Source organism: Ambystoma mexicanum, chromosome 7p (genome assembly GCF_040938575.1).
Source record: "Ambystoma mexicanum isolate Mex_15411 chromosome 7p, UKY_AmexF1_1, whole genome shotgun sequence".
NCBI lineage: Eukaryota > Metazoa > Chordata > Amphibia > Caudata > Ambystomatidae > Ambystoma > Ambystoma mexicanum.
Genome location: NC_090939.1, coordinates 648,205,131 through 648,227,372, shown reverse-complemented (window position 1 = coordinate 648,227,372; position 22,242 = coordinate 648,205,131). Strand labels below are relative to the sequence as shown.

Below are 22,242 nucleotides of genomic sequence, written 5' to 3'. Positions count from 1 at the left end.
CCGTGTCCATGAAGGACAATTTACCATTGAGTGCTGGCTTGGTGCAGGTACAAGAATTTCATGGTAGATGAGCCACTTGTATTTCCAGTGTTCCAAGCAGAGATTGTTACCGACACGCCCATGACAAGCTGGGAAACATATCTCACAAGCCAGAGGTACAAAAGAGCTGGTGAGAGAGGGAGAGGGAGGTAAGGCTCCATATCAATCTCTTGGAGCTTGGAGCAATCCGCCTGACTCTTCAAGATTTCCAACAGCAGTTACTAGGAAAGGTGGTGATTGTCCTAATGGACAATGCTACCACAATGCATTATGTGAGCAAAAAGGAGTGGGTTCCCTCAAGCTGTGCTTGGAGACTCTGGCTCTTTTGTTTCGTTTGATCACCAGGAGGATATCTGTCTAAGCCTTTCATCTGGCTGGATAGAGCAACAATGTGAGGCTAGATGCTCGCAGCAGGGGCCAATCAGTGACACGTGTAGTCTCTGGTGGGTCACATCTTCTGGATGTGAGCCCTACCTCTTTTTGCGATCTATGCCAACACAAAATGCCACCTGTTCTGCTCCAGAGGCATACCCAGGAAGGGTACACTGGGCGATGCCCTGCAGGCTTCTTGGAGGTTTACGAAGATGTACGCAGTCTGCTGGTTGCCCCTGTTACAGATGGTACTGAGGAGTTTCTGGCACTACAGAATGACAATGATCTTGGTCGTCCCACGGTGGGTCTGGAGGGTCTGGTATGAGGGCATGCACACCCTGAACAACAGTGTGTATTTGTGGATCTCGGTCATTTCAGGGCTGTTGACTCAGGAAGCGGGCAGAGTATTCCACTCATACCAGGCAGCCTTTGGTTGCATGCATGGCTCCTGAAGGCATGGGGTGGTTTTGTACCTCATTGTGGGATCCAGAAGGCAGGTGACTTTGTATCAGCTGAGGATTGACCCTTTCTCACCTGCCCTAGTGCCTGCCCTCGCTTGAGTTTTGGAATCACTGGCATTTGTGAAGGAAGGGCTGTAGGTATCTACCGAGACGGATATCTGGCAGTGTTTTCCATGTTTGTGGAAGCCTGAACAGGGCTCGTTCTTTGTGAAATTCCAGACAGGATTGGGGAACCAGGCACAGTTTAACAATAACGTAGTTTTGGCGCAACTGATGGCTCCACCCTTTGAGTCTGCACTTAACAATCCTTACCTTAAAGACTACCTTTGCAATGGCCATTGCATCGACCACGTGAGTGAGTGAACTTCAAGCTTTGCCTCCTGACATTCCTTACACAATTTTTCCTAAAGGTAAAGTGAGACTTTGGGTTAAGCTGTCTTTGCTAACCAAACAAATCTGCATTCTGAATCTTTTTTGCCATTGGTGGGAACAGCACAGCTCCCCATCAGCTTGTTGTCCCCCGTGACATCAGGGCCAGTATAAATGCCGCATGATTCAGTTCCCCCACCCCTGTTCCACCCTTTTTCATTAGCACTCAGCCACTGAGGGGCCGCAGAACAAATGAGGTATACGAGATCGCCATCAAAAAGAACATTACTGAGACGTAAGTAATTTGTTCTTCTAATGGACTCCTTCTTCCCACAGATTCCTCATCTGTAATATACTCCTACAGCAGTACATGTAGATCTGGAGGAGGGAAGAGAGTGATGTGACATCCCTAGAAACACTGCAGGACTTTTCCAACAAATCAAGTGTTCTTCCCCGACAGTGAACTCAAGTAGTACTGTTTGTTAAACCTGTGCTGTTAGGCTCACTTAGCTTTGTGTCAAATGTCCAAGACTGTTTCCTACCCCCACCCATTGTAGGGCAGAAGTGACAGCAAGTCCTCCGGTTGAAATAGCCCTGTGAACCTCAGGCACATCCTTCCGAGCCAGATCATAGCATTCCAAGATGCACAGGGTGATCAGCCTTGACAGGGTCTGTGTATCACAGCCCTGTCAGCATAACCAACTAAAAGCTGGTCATCTTTCCTGATTTCCCTTGTTTGAGATACAAAGTAGTTGAGGGCCTGCATTGGTTCCTGCTGATGGAATCGCACATCCGCATTGGAGGGGTGTAGAGGAGGAAAAAACAAAGGAGAATTGATTTTCTGAGTGCTATGAAAGTCTGAGCCAACCTTAGGAGGAAGGGTGGTCTCACTTTCACTCATCTTGTCCTTCAAAAATACCAATAGGGAGGTTTAACAGATAAAGCCTGGAATTCAGTCACCGACCTTGACCAAGTAATGGCTACCAGGAAAATCCCCTTAAGGGTGAACAATCTTAATAAACATGAATGCAGGGGCTCAAACTGTGTTCCTATGAGGAAAGCCAACACTAAATTAAAATCCCATGCAGGAACCACAAATTGGCGTAGGTAAAACTGCACAAAACCCACAAAAATGATGTTACAGTGGGGATTGTGAAGGAAGAGCATTGCTCAGGGGTGGTCTTCTTGAAGACAGAGAAGGCAGCTAGGTACCCCTTCACAGTGGCAATCTGAAGTCCTGTCCTGGCTAAATAAAGCAGAAAATGTAGAACCGAAGAGGTAGGACAGATGAAAGGGTCCAGACCCTTTTCTTGACACCAGGCTGAGAATGTACACCACCTGCAGGCATAACTGGATTTTGTGGCTGGTCTCCACGGTGAAAGCAGTAAATACAGGAGCTCCTTCAGTAAATCCCACTCCTTCTCAGCCTCTCGGCAGCTAAGCTTGAAGGTTCCCACTGCTGAGGTTTGGTTGGAACACCATTCTCCTCACGAGGTGCCATTTAGGGCAAATCAGCATGTCCAGAAGCTCTGGGTACCACATCCACCGGACCCAGTCCAAAGCAATCACAACCCACGTGATCCCAAACAGTCAGTCTCCTGAGAGCTAGTGGAATGATCACCAGGAGCGCATAAAGGAGATCGAAGTTCCACTCGACCGTCAGATCATCTACCAAAGCTCCCTGCTACAGAAATGTCCTGGTCCAGAACAACTCACACTTCCTGTTCGCAAATCTACCTGAGAAATCCCCAAAAAGAGAATATCTCTTTCAGATCATTCTGGCAGAGCTCCTATTCATGGGATCCCGAGATCTGTCTGCTCAAGGCATCTGCTATGATGTTCTCCATACTGGCGAGATTAGCCATCAGAGACACATTGTCCTCCAGAGCCCAGAACTACAATTGCATTGATTCTCTGCACAGAGGTAATGACTCCATACCAAACCATTGTAGAGGTAGTGCATGGTCACTATGTTGTCTGTCAGCACCAGAATATATCTGTCGCGCACTGAGGGGAGGAAGATAACCAGGACCAGTATGATTGTCCTTAATCCTAGCAAATTGACCTGTTCCAAGGCTTCCGTCAGTGGCCAAAGTCTGCCCATCATAAGGTCCTACAGGTGAGCGCACCAGTCTTTCAAGGACGCACCCTTGACCACTGTCAGTTGGGACCAAGTTTGCCAGAGCAACAACCTCCTCAGAAGGTTGTCTCGCAGGGACCACCAAATGAGGTCTTGTAACATCCAGTCCGAGACACACAAACAGTCTTACATGTTGCAACAAAGTAGCAACTGTAGTGACCTCGTGCATAGCTGGCACCACCAGATTGCAGTAAGCCATGAAACCCAGCAGAAGCATTTCTGTTTCTGTGATTGGAAGACATGAACAATCTGGAAGATGTTCGCTACTTGATCCTCGGGAAGGAAGACCCCTGCCCATGCGAGTGTCCCGCATCGATAAACTGGAGGGACTGGGACAGCAAAACATGGGACTTCTTAAAGTTCAGGCAGAAGCACAAACGGTGCAACCGTCTACATGTGGTACTGATGTTCGGACATCGGGTCTGCGGAGCAAGCTCATGGCAAGCTAGTCATTCAGATACGGAAAGACGAGTATTCTTGAGGCTAGCATTTTGGTGAACACCCTAAGTGCTGAAGAAAGACCAAACAGAAAGACCTTGATACAGCAACACCAACCAGTCCTGCAGGTCGACGGCTTAAAGGATCTATGCCAGAGTGACCATCTTTAACTTGTCCTTGCAAAGGTACAGGTTCAAGAGCCTAAGATCAAGAATGGAAGACAGGCCCCATTCTTCTTTGGAACCATTAAAATAAAGAGAAAACCAGCCCATACATCATTCTAAGTAGGGCACAAACTCTATGGCACCCTTCGCTAGAAGCTGTCTAAGCTTCTCCACCAGAAGTGTCCGTAGGCAAAGAGGAATTGGTAGGAAGATGATCTGGCGGGCTTCGAACAAGGGGAAAAGCAATAAGCCTGTGTCACAACTTGCGAGGCCCAAGCATCGGGTGTAGTATAATGCCACTCGTCGCTGAACAGGGAAATTCTGCCCCACCCCTCACTGGGGTGCTTTGTATGAAGTCATCCTCTTGGGGGTTTCTCACCTGGGGCTGCAGAGGGCACTGCTTAAGCTGTGATGCTCCCTCTTCGAGCTCCACAACCTCTACAGTGGCGGGGGAATAGCATAGCTGTTGTTTGCTCAAGGGCACCTTTACCCTACTGCAGTTTTTATAGAAGGGCAAGGGTGTGAAAACCTCTTTCTCATGTGGCAGCAGCCAAAAGCCTTTGGACAGCCAGGCCCAAGGATATTTTGCCTTTGATGTCTCAAATTTCTCAGAGCCATCATCTTTGGCTCCTAAGACATTATTTCCCTCAAAAGGAATTTTTGAGGGGGTTGTGTCCTCCGACTTATTCCACATCTATGACAGTAATGTCCACAGCTGTGCTGCTTCTGAATTTTTTTTCGGCGTAGGCGTCCTGCATCGATGACGTCGATACACTGTCCCTCGAGGGCCTCTGTCGAGAGTCGACGTAACTGGATGTTATATGTAGGACGGACGACGCCCGTAGCCTCAGTTCCGTTTTTTCCGCGAACGTGTTTGCTTCAGAATCTCGGCGCGCTCAGTTCTTCTACTTTGATTGCGATGTCTTCGTCGTCTTCTACCCCGAAGTCGGGCTTTAAAACGTGTCAGAACTGCGGTTCCAAAATGTCCATCACTGACCCGCACAACGTCTGCCCCTGGTGCCTCTGCGAAAGCCACGCCACAGACGACTGCGATGACTGCCAGTCCCTGACATCGAAGGCTTTGCGGGAGCGGAAGAAGAAATTAAAGGTAGGAAGGGTATCTAAAACCCGTAAGTCGAAATCTTCTGGACTTTCGACCGACGGCGCGAGGGGCGACTTTCTGCGTCAGTGTAAGTCCAGGGGGTCTTGGTCTCGGAGTGGTTCCCGCCATTCCTCTGCCACTTTTAGGCATTCTGGGAAGCGCCGTCACCGGTCGCCTTCCCCGTCCTCGTCGGAGGACTCCGCCAGAAGGCGGGTGGCTTGTCCCACCAAGTATTCATCGCCGGCCGAATGGGACGCATTCCGCCAGCAGATGATGGCAATTTTCGAATCGCGAGGCACCGTTCCATCCGCGCCTTCGAGAGAAGCCGGCAAGGAACGAGATAGAGCTACCACTCACACGCCTTTGGGCTGGGGTGGTCGGCGCGATCATCTGGAGCCGTCGAGGTCCCGATCGGACAAGGTTGATCGCCATAGCTGTGCCAGGTCCAGGTCCCAGTCCTCGACACCATCAAGACCGTTGGAGCCTGTGAGGCCTTCCAAGAAGGCATCGACGCCGTTGGCGCCGTGTCCGTCAAGGGACTCTCTCAAGGCTCCGGTTTCAAAGAAGTTGTCGATGCCATTGGCGCCTAGGCCGTCGAAGGACACTCTCGGGGCTCCGGCCTCGAAGCAGTTGTCAAAGTCATCGGCGCTTCGGTCGACGACGATTCCATCGGCGCCCTCGACGCCTTTGGAGGAAAATTTTCCAGAGGTGCCCTGGAGGGCTGTGTAAACTCCGAGGAAGGATCTCTGTAAGTCCATGATTCCTGTTTTTGAGCCCTTCTCTGCTCCCCCATCCAGATTGGATTTATTCCAACCATTGGATTATATTCCAGAGGTGGAAGAAGGGTCTGATGAGGAGAGGGTTGTGCCTCCTGAGGTTCCTGTTGTCTGGTCACAGTCAAATGGATGACTTCTGTCCGTCCTTACATGACGCCAGTGGTCTTGATACCTCTCCGAAGGTTGAGTTTTGCAGGCCTGAGCCTGGTACGCATGCGTAATAGGCGTCTCATGTCGAGGGTGACTGAGTACTTGGGGTGGTCTGCTCCACCTGTTGATTTTTCTGCAGGATGATCTGACGGATATCCTGGACCAAGGTCCACCCACTGACCCGGTGTTGCCATTTCATATGGCTTTGCAAAGAAGGGTGGCGGCGGCTTGGACTGCTCCGGAGAGTCTCCCGGCAGTGAATAAATCGCTTCCGAAAAAATACCGTCCAGCCAGTTTTGACCCCTGCTACTTGTTGACGCACCCTACTCCGGAGAGTTTGGTGGTGCAGGCGGCTACGGCCCCCGCTAAGCAGGCTGCATACCCTATCATCCCTCCTGATAGGGACGATAAGCGCTTTGATGGTTGGGCGAAGAAGGTATTTTCATCTGGGGGTATGGCTTTGAAAGCGGCCAACTCCGTTTATGCCTTGGCAAGATTCACTCACACTCTGCGGAATTGTGTATCTTTGGCGGCTGAGCGTATTCCCGAAGGGGAGGAACGGGATGGTTTTCTAGCCCTCATGCAGGACTGCAAGAATGCCATGTGTGAAGCCGTTCCGTCGGGTTTGGACACGGCAGACTGTGTCAGTCGGTCCATGGCTGCGAGCACCGTGATACGCAGATTTGCATGGTTGCGGAAGTCGGGGTTTGCTCCTGATGTGCAATCCCGGCTTCTTAACATGCCCTTTGATGGTGTCCATCTTTTTGGCAGCAAGACTGAAGAGAGCCTTAAGAGGTTGCAGACCTCCAAAGCTGCAGCGAAGTCTTTGAGCGCTGCAGTACATCAACCTCCGCCTTTTGGTCCTAGGGAACAGCAATGGAGGGGAGGTTCCTTTCGGTACTACTCTTCCTTTGGCAGATCGAGAGGAGCTGCCGGTCAAAGGGGCCAACGTAGGAGTACCAGAGGTGGAAAGCAAGGTACTCGAGGTGCCAAAGCCACTCGGGCAGTTGCCTCTTTGCTCTCAGGCACTGCCCAACCGCGTCCGCTCAGTCATGAGGCCACGTCCCATGGTTCGCTGGTTGGGGGGAGACTTGCGCAGCATCTTGGAGAATGGCGTGCCATTACTTCAGATGTGTGGGTTTTGGAGATCATAACCCACGGCTACTGTCTCCCTTTTCGGCAGAGGCCTCATGGCAATCCACCGGGGAAGCTCTCTTTTAAGAGTCCGGATCTGCTCCTTGCGCTTGAAATCCTATCCCTGCTGGAGAAAGGCACCATAGAACTGGTGCATGTAGTGGATAGGAACAAGGGATGGTATTCCCCTTATTTTTTGATCCCGAAAAAAGATGGGGGATTGAGACCCATCATGGACTTGCGTTGGCTGAACAAGCTCCTCAGGAAGGGCAAGTTCAAGATGGTCACTCTTTCGCAAGTCCTCCAGGCCCTTCAACTTCAGGATTGGTTGGTGTCTCTCGACCTCAAGGATGCTTACTTTCATGTGCCGATTCATCCCAAGCACAGGAAATACCTGAGGTTTGCGGTTGGCCACTCGCATTTTCAGTTTCAGGTCCTGCCGTTCGGATTGACCTCCGCCCCGAGGGTCTTCACCAAGCTGATGGTGGTGGTGGCAGCGTATCTCAGGAAAGGGGGGGATTCACGTCTACCCCTACCTGGACGATTGGTTGATCAGGGTGCGCTCTCCCAAGCAAGCCCTGGATTAGCTGTCCGTCACCTGCCACTCCCTTCACAAGCTCGGCTTCTCCCTCAATATAAAGAAGTCTTATTTGATTTGGCACCTACCCAGTGGCTCCAATACATCGGAGCTGTGCTCAGCACGTCCCTGGGGCTGTGTTCGCCTCCCCAGGTGAGGGCTCATCACATTCTGCAGATGGTAAACAAATTTCAACAGGCCCAGAGTCTCCTGGCGTTTGAGTTCTTGAGGTTGGTCAGCCTCATGGAATCCTGCATTTTCCTGGTGCCAGAGGCCTGTCTGCGGATGAGATCTCTGCAGTGGGCTCTCAAGATGCAGTGGTCGCAGTTCTCCGGCAGGATGTCGGATCCCGTTCAGATTCCGCCCTCGGTCACTCAGGACCTTCTGTGGTGGGCCGTCTTAGGAAATCTGTTGAAGGGTGCTCCGTTTTGGCAACTGTTGCCAGAGGTGACGATCGTGACGGACGCATCCCTCACGGGGTGGGGAGCTCATGCCATCGAGTTGACAGCCTTCGGCTGTTTGTCTCTGTCGGAGTCCAGACTCCACATCAATCTGTTAGAGCTGCGGGCTGTCAGGCTAGCTCTGAAGGCTTTTCTGCCGTCTGTGCAGGGGAAGAATGTCCTGATTATGATGGACAATACCGTGGCCATGCACTACCTCAACAAAAAAGGGGGGGGCAGGGTCACTCTCATTGTCCAGGGAGGCGATGCAGCTCTGGTTCTGGGCCATCCAGCAGGAAATTTCGATCTCAGCAGTTCATCTGGCCGGAGGCGAAAATGCGGCGGTGGACGCTCTGACCTGGCAGAGCATGGTCTCTCACGAGTGGGAGCTGGCTCAGGAAGTTCTTTTGGAGATCTTCGCCTTTTGGGGAAGCCCACAAGTTGATCTCTTCGCCACCAGTGTCAACCGGAAGTGCGAAAGATTCTGCTCGCGGGAATTTCCTCCAAGAGGAGCCTTAGGGTACGCGTTCGTAGTGTAGTGGTCCTTCCCACTGCTGTACGCGTTCCCTCCAGTCCTCATCATTCCTCAAGTGTTACGGAGGTTCGGTTCCAGGATGATCCTCATTGCTCCGGCAGGAGCATGGTACCCGGACCTTCTAGACATGTCCATCTGCCCTCCACGCCGTCTTCCCTACCGAGACGATCTGCTCTCACGGGAGGGGGGTCGAGTTCTCCATCCAGAGGTCAAGTCTCTCAGCCTTCATGCTTGGTATCTGAAAGGCTGAGGTATAAGGATTGGGACCTCCCCGAAGACGTGATGGAGGTGTTGCTTTCGGCCAGAAGGCCTGCAACGAAATCCCTGTACCGTTGCCGTTGGAGGAAGTTCTGCGACTGGTGCAGGGTACAGAATGTGGATCCTTTCCAATGTTCCATTCCTTTGGTTTTGTCTTTTTTGCTTTCTTTAGCCCACAAGGGCCTGCAAGTAGGTACCATTAAGGGTTACCTGGCGGCGCTGTCCATATTTAAGCGCTCGTCTGAGGAATGTTCTTATTTTAAGATCCCTTTTGATTTCACAGTTTCTAAAAGGGCTAACTAATGTGTTTCCACTGTCTCCTTTCCAGGTGCCGGGATGGGATTTGAATTTGGTTTTAAAGTTTCTAATGGGAGCTCCGTTTGAGCCCTTACATTCTTGCCCATTGAGACTGTTGTCCTTTAAGACTGTATTTTTAGTTGCGGTTACTTCCGCACGCAGAGTGAGTGAGTTGCAGGCACTTTCCGCCAAGCCACCTTTCACGGTGTTCCATAAGGATAGGGTTGTCCTTAGGGTTCGTCCTTCTTTTCTTCCCAAGGTTGTGTCAGAATTTCATTTAAGCCAGAAAGTGATTCTTCTGGCGTTTTATCCTCCTCCGAATCCTGGTAAGGAAGAGGAGAGGCTCCATAGGTTGGATCCTAGGAGAGCTTTGAGTTTCTATCTCTCACGGATGTCGCGGGTCAGAGTGGACGATCGGCTCTTTGTTGGTTATGCTGGAAGGCGTTTAGGTCAGGCTGTTTCCAAGCAGACCTTGTCCAGGTGGATCATTTTGACAATCTCTGAGTGTTACCGGTTGGCAGGTAAGGACCCTCCAGTAGGCTTACGGGCTCACTCTACTAGGGGTGTGGCTGCTTCCACGGCTCTACAGAGGGTCGTTCCGATTCGCAGTATTTGCGAAGTAGCCACATGGGCGTCTGTCCATACCTTTGTGAGACACTATTCCCTGGACTCTATCCATGGGCAGGATTTGGCCTTTGGTAAGGCAGTCCTATATTCAGCAATTTGATTATGCATTCTAAATTTGTAAATACTTTTCCCACCTCCATACGTTGGTACTGCTTTGGGAGTCTGTCATAGATGTGGAATGCATCGGAGGATACAACCCCCTCAAAGAACAAGTTACTTGTCTTACCTGGTAAAGTTCTTTCGATGGGATGTTCCTCCGACGTATTCCACATCGAACCCTCCCAGTCTGCCCCTCTACAGAATTTCTTATGCGATTGCATCTTACGGTTCCGCAAGGCTTTCTGCAGTCATACTTGCAGGAGATTGGTGCCACACGTTCTGGGGAAGAAAACTACAACTGAGGCTACGGGCGTCGTGCGTCCTACATATAACATCCAGTGACGTCGACTCTCGACGGAGGCCCCCGAGGGACAGCGTATTGACGTCATCAACGCAGGACGCCTAAGCCGAAAAAAAAATCAGAAGCAGCACAGCTGTGGACATTACTGTCATAGATGTGGAATACGTCGGAGGAACATCCCATCGAAATAATGTTACCAGGTAAGATAAGTAACTTGTTCTTCAGGAGCTTTGCCTGAATATCTGCAGCGAACCCAAAGCTCCTCTTCCAGGAGTGTCTCCTGTGGACTGTTCCGATGGCCATTACATGTGCCACATAGTTAGCCATGTCAAGGCCTGACTGCAGTATTTGACACGCCACCTCTCTGCCATCCTGTACTAGGGCATTGAAGCCCTCACTCAGGTTTCTGACCTGGAGATTTTCTCCTGTCTCAGATACCACAGGCCAGAGGGCAAAAGAAAATTTGATCAAGGCGCAACATGCATTTATCGCCCTCATGGTGAGGCTATAAGAGGCAAACACCTTGCTCCCACTAGCATCCATGTCCTTGCTGTATCTGTCAGGTGAAAATGAGGAGAACGAGTTTGCCTTGAGACTGGCTGTTGCATCTCGAACCACCAAGCTCTCTGGGGAACCATGGGTGGAGAGAAAAGCCTGACGCTAGGGTGTCAGACTGTGTTTCTTGGCAATGTCTTGGTCTACCTCTACGGCTGAGGCTGGCTTCCCCCAGACCTGTAACTCTGGTAGCTGAACTGCCAGGCTAAAGGACAGTAAGGTCTCTTACTGGTCCTCATCCAGGATGTCGGTTAAATGAAACTGAATCTTTGGCCTGGTGGGCACTGATGAGTCCTTTGCATCCACAACATTAGTCATCTTATGGAAGGCAGCATGATGCTTTGTTCGAGTCTGCACCGAAAAGATATTCAGCTCCAGGGAGGTATTGAGGTTGCTGGCCTCCTGCAAGTTGAAGGCCAAGTCCATCCAATCCGATATCCAGTCATTGCATCGAATACAAAGCATTGAATGCCAAATGCATCGGGAAAAAAAGCATTGAATGCATTTTTTTTAAAGTATGGTTTTAATTATAATAGGTTTTAAGGGGTAAAGAAACTGGGTTTTTTAAAAAAATGCATTAAATGCTTTTTTTTCATTGCTTTTTTTAGATGCTAAGGCATTCAATGCAATCGCTATAAGCCATCCAATCCTCTCCCTAACTATACAATTCTTCCTTAAAATCTCACCTCTCTAGAGCATTGGGGTTCCAACTCAAATGGGATGGATCAAACTCCTCATCAAAGGACTTCTTTGACATGAATTTGCCTATTGAAAGTCGAACATAACCCTGAGGTGTGCTGGCACAGGCAAGGGGAGCCAATGCTGGGAGCGCGATGCCTGATGGCAGAGTTGTACAGTGTTAGTCTAGTTCAAAGTCCTTCAGAGCTGGGGTTTGAGCATGTAGGTGTGCGGTTGCAGACTTGCAAGGGGTCCGTGCTCTTCCATGCCAATGGGTGCAATTGGTGCCGGGGCCTGAGCCAAGATGTCGAGCTTCTTTAACCAGAATTCTTCCCACTCCGAGGTGAAAGATTGGGTCAGAAGCTATACCTGTTTGGCAGTATTCTCCAAGGATTCCCTACATTGGTTGCTCCTCTTTGAAGAAGAAGATTGGTGTCTTGAGGATCTCCTCAGCGAGTGGGATCTCTTACATCGATTCTTCTTCTTGTGTTTCTGGGTCAATGATCAGTCTTCTTCTATCCCCCCGCTCCACACCCAGGGACTTTGAAAGATCCTTTTGTCATCTCTGTGGAAAACAGGTAAAGCGTTTTAGGCACATTCCTATAATGCTTTAGGAAGCATGGATTGGCACGACCCACAGTCCTACGGGGCGTGAGCCTCCCGCAAACAGATCATGTAGGGGAAGGATACAAATGGTTCTATGTTGTTTTTTTCAACAGGAATTCTGCCTACATACTTTACTTCACCTGAATTCGGCCGAAGAAAACTCACTGAATTGTATTTTTTTTTTATTTGAAAGTAAAGTACATCGGCAGAATTCCTGTCTCAAAATGGCTGCATTCTGATAAACATCTGTCTATGCAAACCGCACAAAACTTGAAGCCTGCGGCCTTCCTGGGATTAGGGCTGATAGTCGAAGTTGCTAAACTGTGGCATTCCCGAAGCATACACATTGTGTGGATAAAAGGAACTGAAGTCGCAGGGCAGAGCTGCTCCATTTGTCCTGGACCCTAAGTTACATCTGATATGGGGTGCACAGTGGTGCCAAGCAAATTGTGCTCCGCCCCCTGGTGGCAAAACAGTTTTCAAAGGCAACTGGAGCTGCAGATAGAAGGGAAAGCAATGTTTGTCCAGGGGACTGCAGTGAAAACATTTGTGAATGTGCTGGAGGGCATTAGCTTGACATTACTTTCGACAAAGGTGTTCTGTTGTTGGGGACACTTTTTCACTGTGGAGTGGTGAATATTTTAGAACTGGAGCCTGATAGGTGAGGGGGCGTTTCCTCTTTACGGCGGTATGCAATAGTGCTTTTCAGACTATTATCAAGAGCTAGAGCTTTTCAACAGTTTTACATGATTTTCAGTGTCCCTCTCCTCTGCCCCTGATGTTTTTGCTTCTTCCCCTATTTTTCATAAAGGAGTTCATTGCAATAGTTCCTACTCCTGTTGTGGGTAACTGATACTCGTGAATAAATTTGAGTTGTGAATAATAAGTTGGACATATTGGGTTTTTTAAAAAAAAAGTTTGAATGTCTGTACCCTGTGATCGGGAGCCGAGTTACCTCTAATTCCTTTATATCTGAATGGTGTACATCCTTTGCTTATAGAACATAGTAACGTGGGCTAAAGCACAGAAGAAGATTCTTACCTGAAAAGGAATTGCAAGGATGCTTTGTTCATCCCTGCACACTTCCAAGGACTGTTATGATGCTTAACCTCTCTCCTGCATCTGTCTACACTGGCATTCTATTGACCAGAGAGAACCTGAGGAATTGATGACCCTGTCCCTTAAACCGGTAGGCAAAGCTCAGTCGCACGCCCTCAAAGATCCCCTCCTCCCAGAAAATCCTTGCTGCGCAATCCCTGACACAAAGATGCAGTAGCACCAGACTCCAAGAGCACCAACAACTGCCAGAGTTCTGAGCTTGCTCCTCAAGATAAAGAACAACCAATTATCGAGAGAAACCCTTAGATGTAACATCTGAGATCTAAGGTGTCTTTTCCCGACCTGAACTGCTTCCCATGGTTACAGCCTCCAGCAATAATACCAGAGATGCATCTGGGGCAAAACAGACCCGTTCCATACCCCATCATTTTTGTATTCTCTTTAGCACAACAGCAGTGACTCATGCAATGCTTCTCGCTTGAAAATTCTCTTCTTTGCCACAAGACCTGTCCCTGGACCACAGAAACACAGGAGCCAAGCTGGTGACTTTTCACCTTGGTAGAAACTGAGCTTTGACTGCTGGCATTCAGAAAGTTCTACAAATTACATTGTACCCAACAGCTAGGCTCACTGTACTTGTGTTGCCTTTGGAAAGGCACTGATTGTGTCTGAAGCCAAGTCCTATCTTTAACATTCCACTATTGGGGACTGTGCAGCATCAGAACCAGTGGCCTGCTCAGGCAATCAAACACCAATCCATCTACTGGAAACAATCTACTCTGCAGAATCCTTATCTTTGAAATGCACAGCCTGCAGGCTGGGGCCTAAATAGAAATCGTGCTTGCATGGCGAGAGGCGGCAACCGCCTATACCCACGGTTCTACAAGGCACCCTTGCAACCTTCACCGATAGTGACGGTGCTCAGGTTACAAGTGATGCCCCGCACTCCGAGGGCCAACAGTGTTTTTTGCGAGGCCACAGGTTGCTGGACTTCAGAAGATGTTTGGAGTCGTGAAACACAAACAGTCATAAAAGTTTGAAATTCTAATTAGATACTTGAATTTGGGTTTCTTCAAGGTTTGTGCCAAAATGAGCAAGAAGCCTTCTGTGTTAATGCTTGTGGCAAGTCTCATTGGACGTGGTCTATTCACAACATCCATGACGGTTGCATGTGGTGTCTGCAGACACGGAACAATAGTAAAAGCTGTGAGGCATGCCAGTGGGCTAACTTCAAAGGGCCAGATGCTTGAGAGAACATAAGCTTTTCATTATTTAAGACTGAGGGAGAGAGCCTGCATACTTGGAAAACTAACGCGAGCGGGGCTCTGCCGGAACCTGCCCACCAGTTCCAATGAGAACAGGCACCCGAAGAGATCGCATTCCAGGAGTGCATCTTGGTCTTCCAAGCATTGGCACTCAGAGAAAAAGAGGGCTGATTCCTTCACCAATGAACACATAGTCAGGTCAGTAGTGACGACCATTGCTGCATCGCCAGGTGTCGGTGCACCGCATCTTGGAAATTTGGAGTGAGATTCTGCCTATGTTTGCTTATGCATCAACAACATTTTGTGCGTTCCAACATGCCGGTGGAACAACGCATATCCAGAGAGTGGGCCCTAAAAGACACCCAGTTAGAGACTGTGGTGATTGACATGTCCAACATAAACTCTTGCTGCACCACCTGAGTGTGGCACTGGGAAACACGCTGGAGGTGTCTTGAAGGCTTTTTTGCTTCCCGGTTAAGACACCATGTTTTTAATTACACAGATGGATCAACGCCCTTTTTGGTAGTGGAATATGACATGGGAGGAGCAAAATTCCAAGGTACAGGAGGGCTTTGGTGACAAAGGTGATGTGGATGCATGGGTCCTTAGGGATCTATGGAATGCCACTTGCCTGAATAAGTCACCTCAGGTTATCTAAAATTAAAAATTATCAGGTGCCTATGGGCCAAAAATTCTAAAATTCCTACCTATATGGATGCTATGTGGTGCTGCCAAAGCCCTGTACATTCAGGTCTCGGGTGTAGTTGAGCCTTCTGAAAAGGCCAGGATTATTGAAGTGATACAGAAAGCCTTTGTCATTTTCAGTCCTGAACAAAACACCATGACAAAGGACAGGCCAGTGATGGGAGACCCCTCATATTTCTTTGTCCATCCAGAGGCTGATACTTTGGTGCTTTATGCAGCAAACTTGATGAGCAGTCCCAAAGTATTTACTGCATTTCCAGCTGATAGACAAAATATATTGATGCTCTGGCCAAGACTTGTTAGCAAGAAGGTGAATGAATGTTGCAACCACTCAAGGGAGGTATCCAGTTTCTTTGTGGCAGGAGTTTGATAAGTCTACTGACCTTCTCCTAGCAGAGAGGCAAAAAGTCTTAGGAGAGATAGTTGCTGGTGTATTTGAAGTGTCCAGACATATTTTCACAGCTGTGAGTATCAGACATGCACATAGAAAATACCTAAAAAATATGTTGATTGTGGGCCTTTCTCCATGGCACCATTTTCATAACGAGAAACACATCTCTTGTCGAAGCATAACATAAGTTTGTGATATTTATTTCATGTATTACTAAAAATCACACAGAAAGCAATGCATTTTTGGCACACAAACGCTTACAGAATTTACCATTGATAACGGAGCAGAGGACATGAGAGAAACTGACTGATTCGAAGATAAGATGTTGCAGGAGAAGGTGGAAACATAAACCAGGGACTAGGACAGGACAGAATGACAGGAATGTCTTCTGTTGCCACATAAATGGATGCCTGTAACATGTAGTATAATCTGACAACCATTACAATCATAGGAACTCCTTATGTGCTTATCCCTCAGCCATTAGGCTAAGCATGGAAAAGTTGGAAGGAAACTCCCAGCCCTGCATTTAGGGTTTGGATTACTTTTGAAATCTAGGGAAAGTGTCAATCCTTAATATTTCCTTGGCTAACTTGAAGGTAGGTGTGGTCAGTAGAAAACTAGGCCAAATTGAGGAGGGGAACAAGGTAGGCTGAAACACCAAGAAATCCAACATTATGTTGAATGAGTTTGTCCATTCAGAGGCACTATGCAATATACTTTATCAGTAGCGTTAAAGAAAGCTGTTGATGCAGGTAAAAGATAAGTCATTTGGGTTCAGAAAGTCTATAGGAACCATGTTAGGGTTGACCCAATTTGTGTGGATTAACCATGGGTTTAAGACATCAAGTCTGAAAGTTTATGGTTGTGGGTACCTTGTGACTTGTCTAGACTCAACAGGCATTTAGTCTCTTATGGGCATCAATGATGGACGACAGCTCCCCTAGGCCTCAATGGAAAAGACAAACGGGCCTTGTACCTTAGTAATGTTGGCCTGGAAAGGTGAAAAGGGTCCTTTTCAGCCACCTCATGTTCCATTCAAGGTCTCTACTGTCAGTGAGATTATTTTGGCTGTTCCAAAGGGTTCTTTGAGTATTGGTTGCTACATGCACTTAATGTGCTCCTTGCATTATTTGCTAACATGACTTTACTAGTTTAAGAAAAATAATTTATAAAATAAATTGTACAGTGCTTTTGTAACAAACTTGTTTTATAAACTAGAAATCATGAAACCTTTTAAGTCATAAACGCTGTATGTATTTGCTTCCTAGATCCAATGGAGGAGGACATCCTGCAAGTTGTAAAGTACTGCACAGATTTGATAGAAGAAAAAGATTTGGAAAAATTGGATCTTGTTATAAAGTACATGAAAAGGTAACTTCATCAGTCTAACACCTTCAGCTTATGTAAACATTTGTGTACTCCAAACTGGGTGCATTGGTTGTATGAACCCTTCCAATTGAGTGTAAGAGTGTAAGTATTTAAGACAAATATACGGGTACTAATGTTGGCACAGTGGCTAAATGTGATGGTGAGAACCTTGAAGTTCCATACACTTATGCAACGTTGTTTTTTATATTAGGCACCCTTGATGTGCATCACTTTTGTGTGGGTGTGATATTGCATTTATAGGAAACCTTGCAGTCTCATGTGCTGATGGGCTTTTAAGCCAATAAGTAGCAGCATATTTATGAATTAAAAAACGGGCTTTGAGATTTCAGGTGAGACCCTTAGGTCTCCTCATCGATGCATCTTCTTATCCTCTTACAGGAAACCCTCTCCATTTAGACGATCAACCAGGTTACACCAGTCACATTTAGGAGTCCATCTACATGACTTAGAGTAGCAACGTAGCCTCTCAACCCTTTCATCCCACTACCTTTTATGAGTATACATCAATGTTAAGAGGTGTGCTTCGATATGGGCACAGTCATTGTGAAACCAAATCAGCAGCTGAATGCAAATGGACAATTTTACCAGTTGTCTGTAGTACCTCCACATGTACCTATTCCAGATTAAATGGCAACCCTAACATGTATTGTTCCATGAATTACCGTATATCCCTGCTGATGTTATGTGTGTATATGCTCTTGTGGGAAAACACATTAAATCTTAAATTAATTTTGAAAAACCAAATAACCTTCTTTGGTACTCTATTGAGTAGAAAGGTGATGCTTGTCTATCTTCTGTACATTCCTTTCATTACTTTGTGCGAGACTTTCATTTATAATGGATTCTTTCCCCCCACGGATTCCTCATCTTTGATATATATCTCCCAGCGCAGCTGCTGTTTGGGAATATTTCGGCCACCAGGGGACACAGCACGGCTACGCCTGACTCCCCTATATGCCCTGCACCGGCCAGTATATATATATATATATATATATGTGCTGCATCCCATTACCTTACTTCCTTTTTTCCATGCACTCTGCTCCCTTTCTGAAAATCGATTTTCTCAAATCTTGTGCTTCTCGTTCTTTTTAGAACAAGATTCAACGACATGCCGAATCCAGCAAAGTCCTCGGTATTCAAGCCCTGTGTCAACTGCGGATTTCAAATATTTGTTTCAGACCCACTCCCCATCTGCCTTTACTGTCTTAGTGTAAGCTACAACACGTAGGACCGCTTGTTGTGCCAATTGATGAACACAAAGGCACTACGAGAATGTGAGGCAAAGCTATTCTCCTTTCTCCACAAGGAGAGAGGTGACAAACTGACCTGTTTGATGTCGCCGGCCGCAGACATTGGCACTGAAGATCCGTCCCATGTCAGAAAGGACAAAATGAAGCACTGCAAAGGATCCAGATCTCCAGGCAGTTCTTCAAGGCATCATTCCTTTGTCTTTGAAGAAGAGGAACCACCACTCCTTGGAAGCTCCGGAGGACCAGGCTCAGCAGGTACCTTTTTCCAACCCAATCCTCTACTCCAGACGAATGGGAGGCCTTCAGGCAAAAGATGCTTGGCTTCTTCGCCAAAGCTACAATGCAGGTGGTTTCGGCCTCCGTGCCATGGAGTTGGGCTCAGTCAATGGATACCACCGTGCTCGGATGAGCTGACGGGGTCTCTGAAATTAGACGCAACACGATCCCATCTTAAGGTTGCACCGTTCCATCTTCGGACATCGGTCCTCTGACCTCGGAACCCCCTTACATGGCGCTGACCGATGACGTAGTAGTCATGAGGGAATTTGCCCCACTATCCATTGGAGGTCAGACTTTCCCAGGGAGTTTAATGCGTAACAGGGGGACATGCTCCCAGCCCCAGCAAGCCCCAAGCTGCTTTGCAACGCTTGATGGCCAAGCTGGTCGGCACCCTGGGGTTGACTGCCCATTCACGCCCTAAGTTGCAGTAGGAGCTGACACACTTTGGACTAGTGTCCAAAGAAAGAGAGCCTATTGCAATTCCATCAGGCAGTAGAGGGGCCAGTTCTTGAATTTGGACCAAACCCGCTTCAAATACTCCCTGTTAATCGGGAACTGGCTAAGAAACACAGGTCGACCCCGTCGAGCTCTATGTTCCTCTAAGCTCATGCATCACCGGAGAATTTGGTGGTACAGGCTGCTACAGCAAACCTAAAGACCACATCCTTTCCATCCTTGCCTCCTGAGAGGGAGAGCAAGAGACTGAAAACATGGCAAAGGAAGATTTTTGTCTCTTTCAGACTGGGCCTCTGTTGTCTAAAAGCCCCCTCTGCACTGGCCAAGTTCTTTTTTGGGCTCTGTTCCATCATTTCGGAGGTGACCGTGCACATCCCTGAGGGCGAGATGCGGTATGGATTTGAGACTCTGGTTAGGGATGACAAGGAAGACTCCTACCAGATCCTTCATTTAGATCTGGATACTGCAACCTGTGTGGCCAGAACCATGGCCGCAAACACTGTCTTACACACGTTTTCCTGGCTCTGGACCTCAGGTTTTGCATCAGACGTTCAAAGAAAACCTCTGGACATGCCTTTTGACAGCATGAACGTGTTTCGCACTAAGACCGATTAGTCCTTGCAGAAATTTCAGGTGTCAAAATTGAACCCAAAATCGCTGGGGCTAGCGGTCCAGCAGCTGTGGCCGGCAAGCCACACGAGCAGAGGCAGGGGCTATGCCCCTCCTCTTCCTGGCCCAGAGGGGGAGAGGTCAGGCACACTCGGACAGGTAATAGCAGCGTTGCCCCAACAGGGTTAGGGAAAGAGGTGCATCTGGAGATGGTGCAAAACCTTTATGAAGCGGACTTCCAACACAGTAACTCTGTGGGAGGCAGGATATCCCAGTTTGGCAAGGAATTGTTTCTTACTACTTCCAATGCTTGGGCCTTACAGGTCATTTACCAGGGACACTCTCTCTCCCCCTCTCTTTCTCTCAGCGCCCTCCAGACCACCATCCGGGCAGCAAGACCTTGCCTCTGGATCCACTCCTGTCATAGGAGGTCTGTCCGCTTCCAGGGAAAGGGGCCATAGACCCGGTCCCCTGCCTGGACTGAGGCAATGGTTTATATTCCACCTATTTTCAGGTGCCAAAGAAAGATAGAGGGCAGCATTCCATCCTGGATCGGAGGCTTCTGAACTTGTACTTATCCAAGGATAAGTTCAAGAGGGTCACTCTCACCCAGATTCTTCAGGCCCTGGACCTGCAGGATTGGCTGCTATCCCTGGATCTCCAGGATGCATACTTTGATGTGCCCATCCACAAGAAGCACAGGAAGTTCCTGAGATTCAAAGTGAGGAATGACCACTTCCAATTCAAGGGCCTACTATTTGGCATTTCTTTGGCACCCACGGTTTTCACCAAGCTGCTGGCAGTCGTAGGAGCTCACCTCAGAAGGGAAGGTATTCATATTTTTCCCTATCGTGACGACTGGCTTGTCTCAGCGCGCCCCACAGACCTGTTGTCAGCACACTTGTAGTAGATGTGCAGCCTATTGCACAGCTTGGGCTCCTCCTTCAACACTAGGAAATCACAAGTTTTGCTGTCGCAGTCCCTTGGATTCATCTGAGCGGTCTTGGTCACTCGTCCTGGCCTGGACTTCCTGCCAGAATTGAGTGGCGAACATCTCTAAGATGGTCCATGTCTTCCATGGTCCGCTCCCTGGTGTTCAAAGTCTACAGATTACCCTCCCCCTTTTCTTCCATCCCAACCCCACTTCAGCAGGTCGGTACCCCTCTACATTTTCAGGAAGTGCAGAACCTACTTGACATGAAGGCTCTGGAATGTGTCCCTCCTCTCAGAGATAGTTCAGGGCTTCTTTTCAAGGCTGTTTACTGTTCCCAAGAAGAACCAGGCAGGTCCAAAAACAATACTGGACCTGTCACTCCTCGAGTCCTACCTTATCCTAGAAAGGTTCAAGATGATCAAACCTGCTCACATCCATTCTGCTCTGGCACAAGGAGACTGGTTAGGCACAGTGGAGCGGAACGATGTTTATTTCCATGTCCCCATCTGGCCCCTAGACAGAAAGTTCCTCCACCTTCTCTGAAATGTGCACTTCCAGAACAGAGGTTTAACGTTGGGCCTAAATACAGCTCTGAGGGTGTTGACAAAGCTGTCAGTCAGTCATCGGGGCGTACCTTTTCCTAAAGGGAATTCAAATCTACCAATACCTCGACAATTGGCGACGTCGAACACCCTCAACCAAGGACTTGTTGGCTGCCCAACATAGCCTCTACTATAGGGACCGGTGGAGGAGGAAGGGGGGCACTTTGGGGTTTCGTATGTGGGAGAAAGGGGTGAAGTGGAGTGTAGGCGAGTTGTTGGCTGTGACGGGTATGGATTTGGTGTGTTGGCCGTTGTGGATGATGGGGTCTCCAAAGGTGTGCTTAGAATTGGTGAGTGTGGTGTCGAAGAAGCAGGGTTTGCGGGGTGAGATCAAGGCTTTGGGTCAGGCGTATGTGGCAGGGAAGGAAGGATGCAAGGTGTTCACGGATGTTTCGAAAGATCCTGTGTCTGGGAGAGTGGGTATGGCGTATTATTTGGAAAGCACTGGGGAGTTTAAAGTGGGGCGACTGATGAATGATGTGTCTATTTGTACGGCTGAGCTGGTGGCGATTGCATTGGCGATTGATAGGGTGTGCGAGTTGGGGTATGAGAAGGTGGTGGTGTTCTCGGATTCATTGAGTGGGTTGCAGGCGATTGTGGCAGGGGATGGTGATAGGAAGGATGTGATTTTGGATATCAGGAGGAAGATTGATCGTTGTGTGCGTGGGGGAATGGATTTGGAGTTGGCGTGGGTCCCCAGTCACAGTGGCATTTTGGGTAGTGAGTTGGTGGATCTGGCGGTGGGTGAGGGTATGAAGAGGGGGAGCGGTTGATGTGAGGTTGCCTTTGAGTGTGGATGAGGTGAAGGCTGTGATGGTGAGACCGGTCATGGTTGAGTGGCAGGAGAGATGGGTGAGTGGGGTGAAGGGCAGGTGGATGTTTGGTTTTCGTGGGAAAGTGTCAGTAAAGGTGGATGCAGGGAGTCTGGAATGGAGGAGGGGGGAGGAGGTGATGCTGAATCGGTTGAGGATAGGGCATGTGGGGCTGAATGACTGTCTGTTTCGAGTGGGGAAGCGTGAGTCGAGGGACTGTGCGGTGTGTGGGGTGCCTGTGTCATGACTTCAGTCGGGCGGCGTTTCTTTTCCCTATGGAGAAGCCATTAAATGCTCCACCACGTCTGACGGCCGTCTAGAGCACCGCTCTAGTGTTTTTCCAAGATGGCCGCCGGCGTTTTTTACGGCCGGC

The 22,242-nt window shown here is 48.6% G+C and overlaps 1 protein-coding gene across 4 annotated transcripts in view; it reads left to right on the top strand.

The window, feature by feature from the left end:
* Nucleotides 1–22,242, top strand: part of REV1 (REV1 DNA directed polymerase) — a 1,193,441-nt gene that overhangs the window by 1,080,316 nt on the left and 90,883 nt on the right. For all 4 annotated transcript variants that reach the window (XM_069636691.1, XM_069636693.1, XM_069636692.1 and 1 more), the window contains one exon: nucleotides 16,807–16,909. In XM_069636691.1, the coding sequence (XP_069492792.1) occupies nucleotides 16,807–16,909 (103 nt within the window). The remainder of the gene's footprint in view (nucleotides 1–16,806; nucleotides 16,910–22,242) is intronic.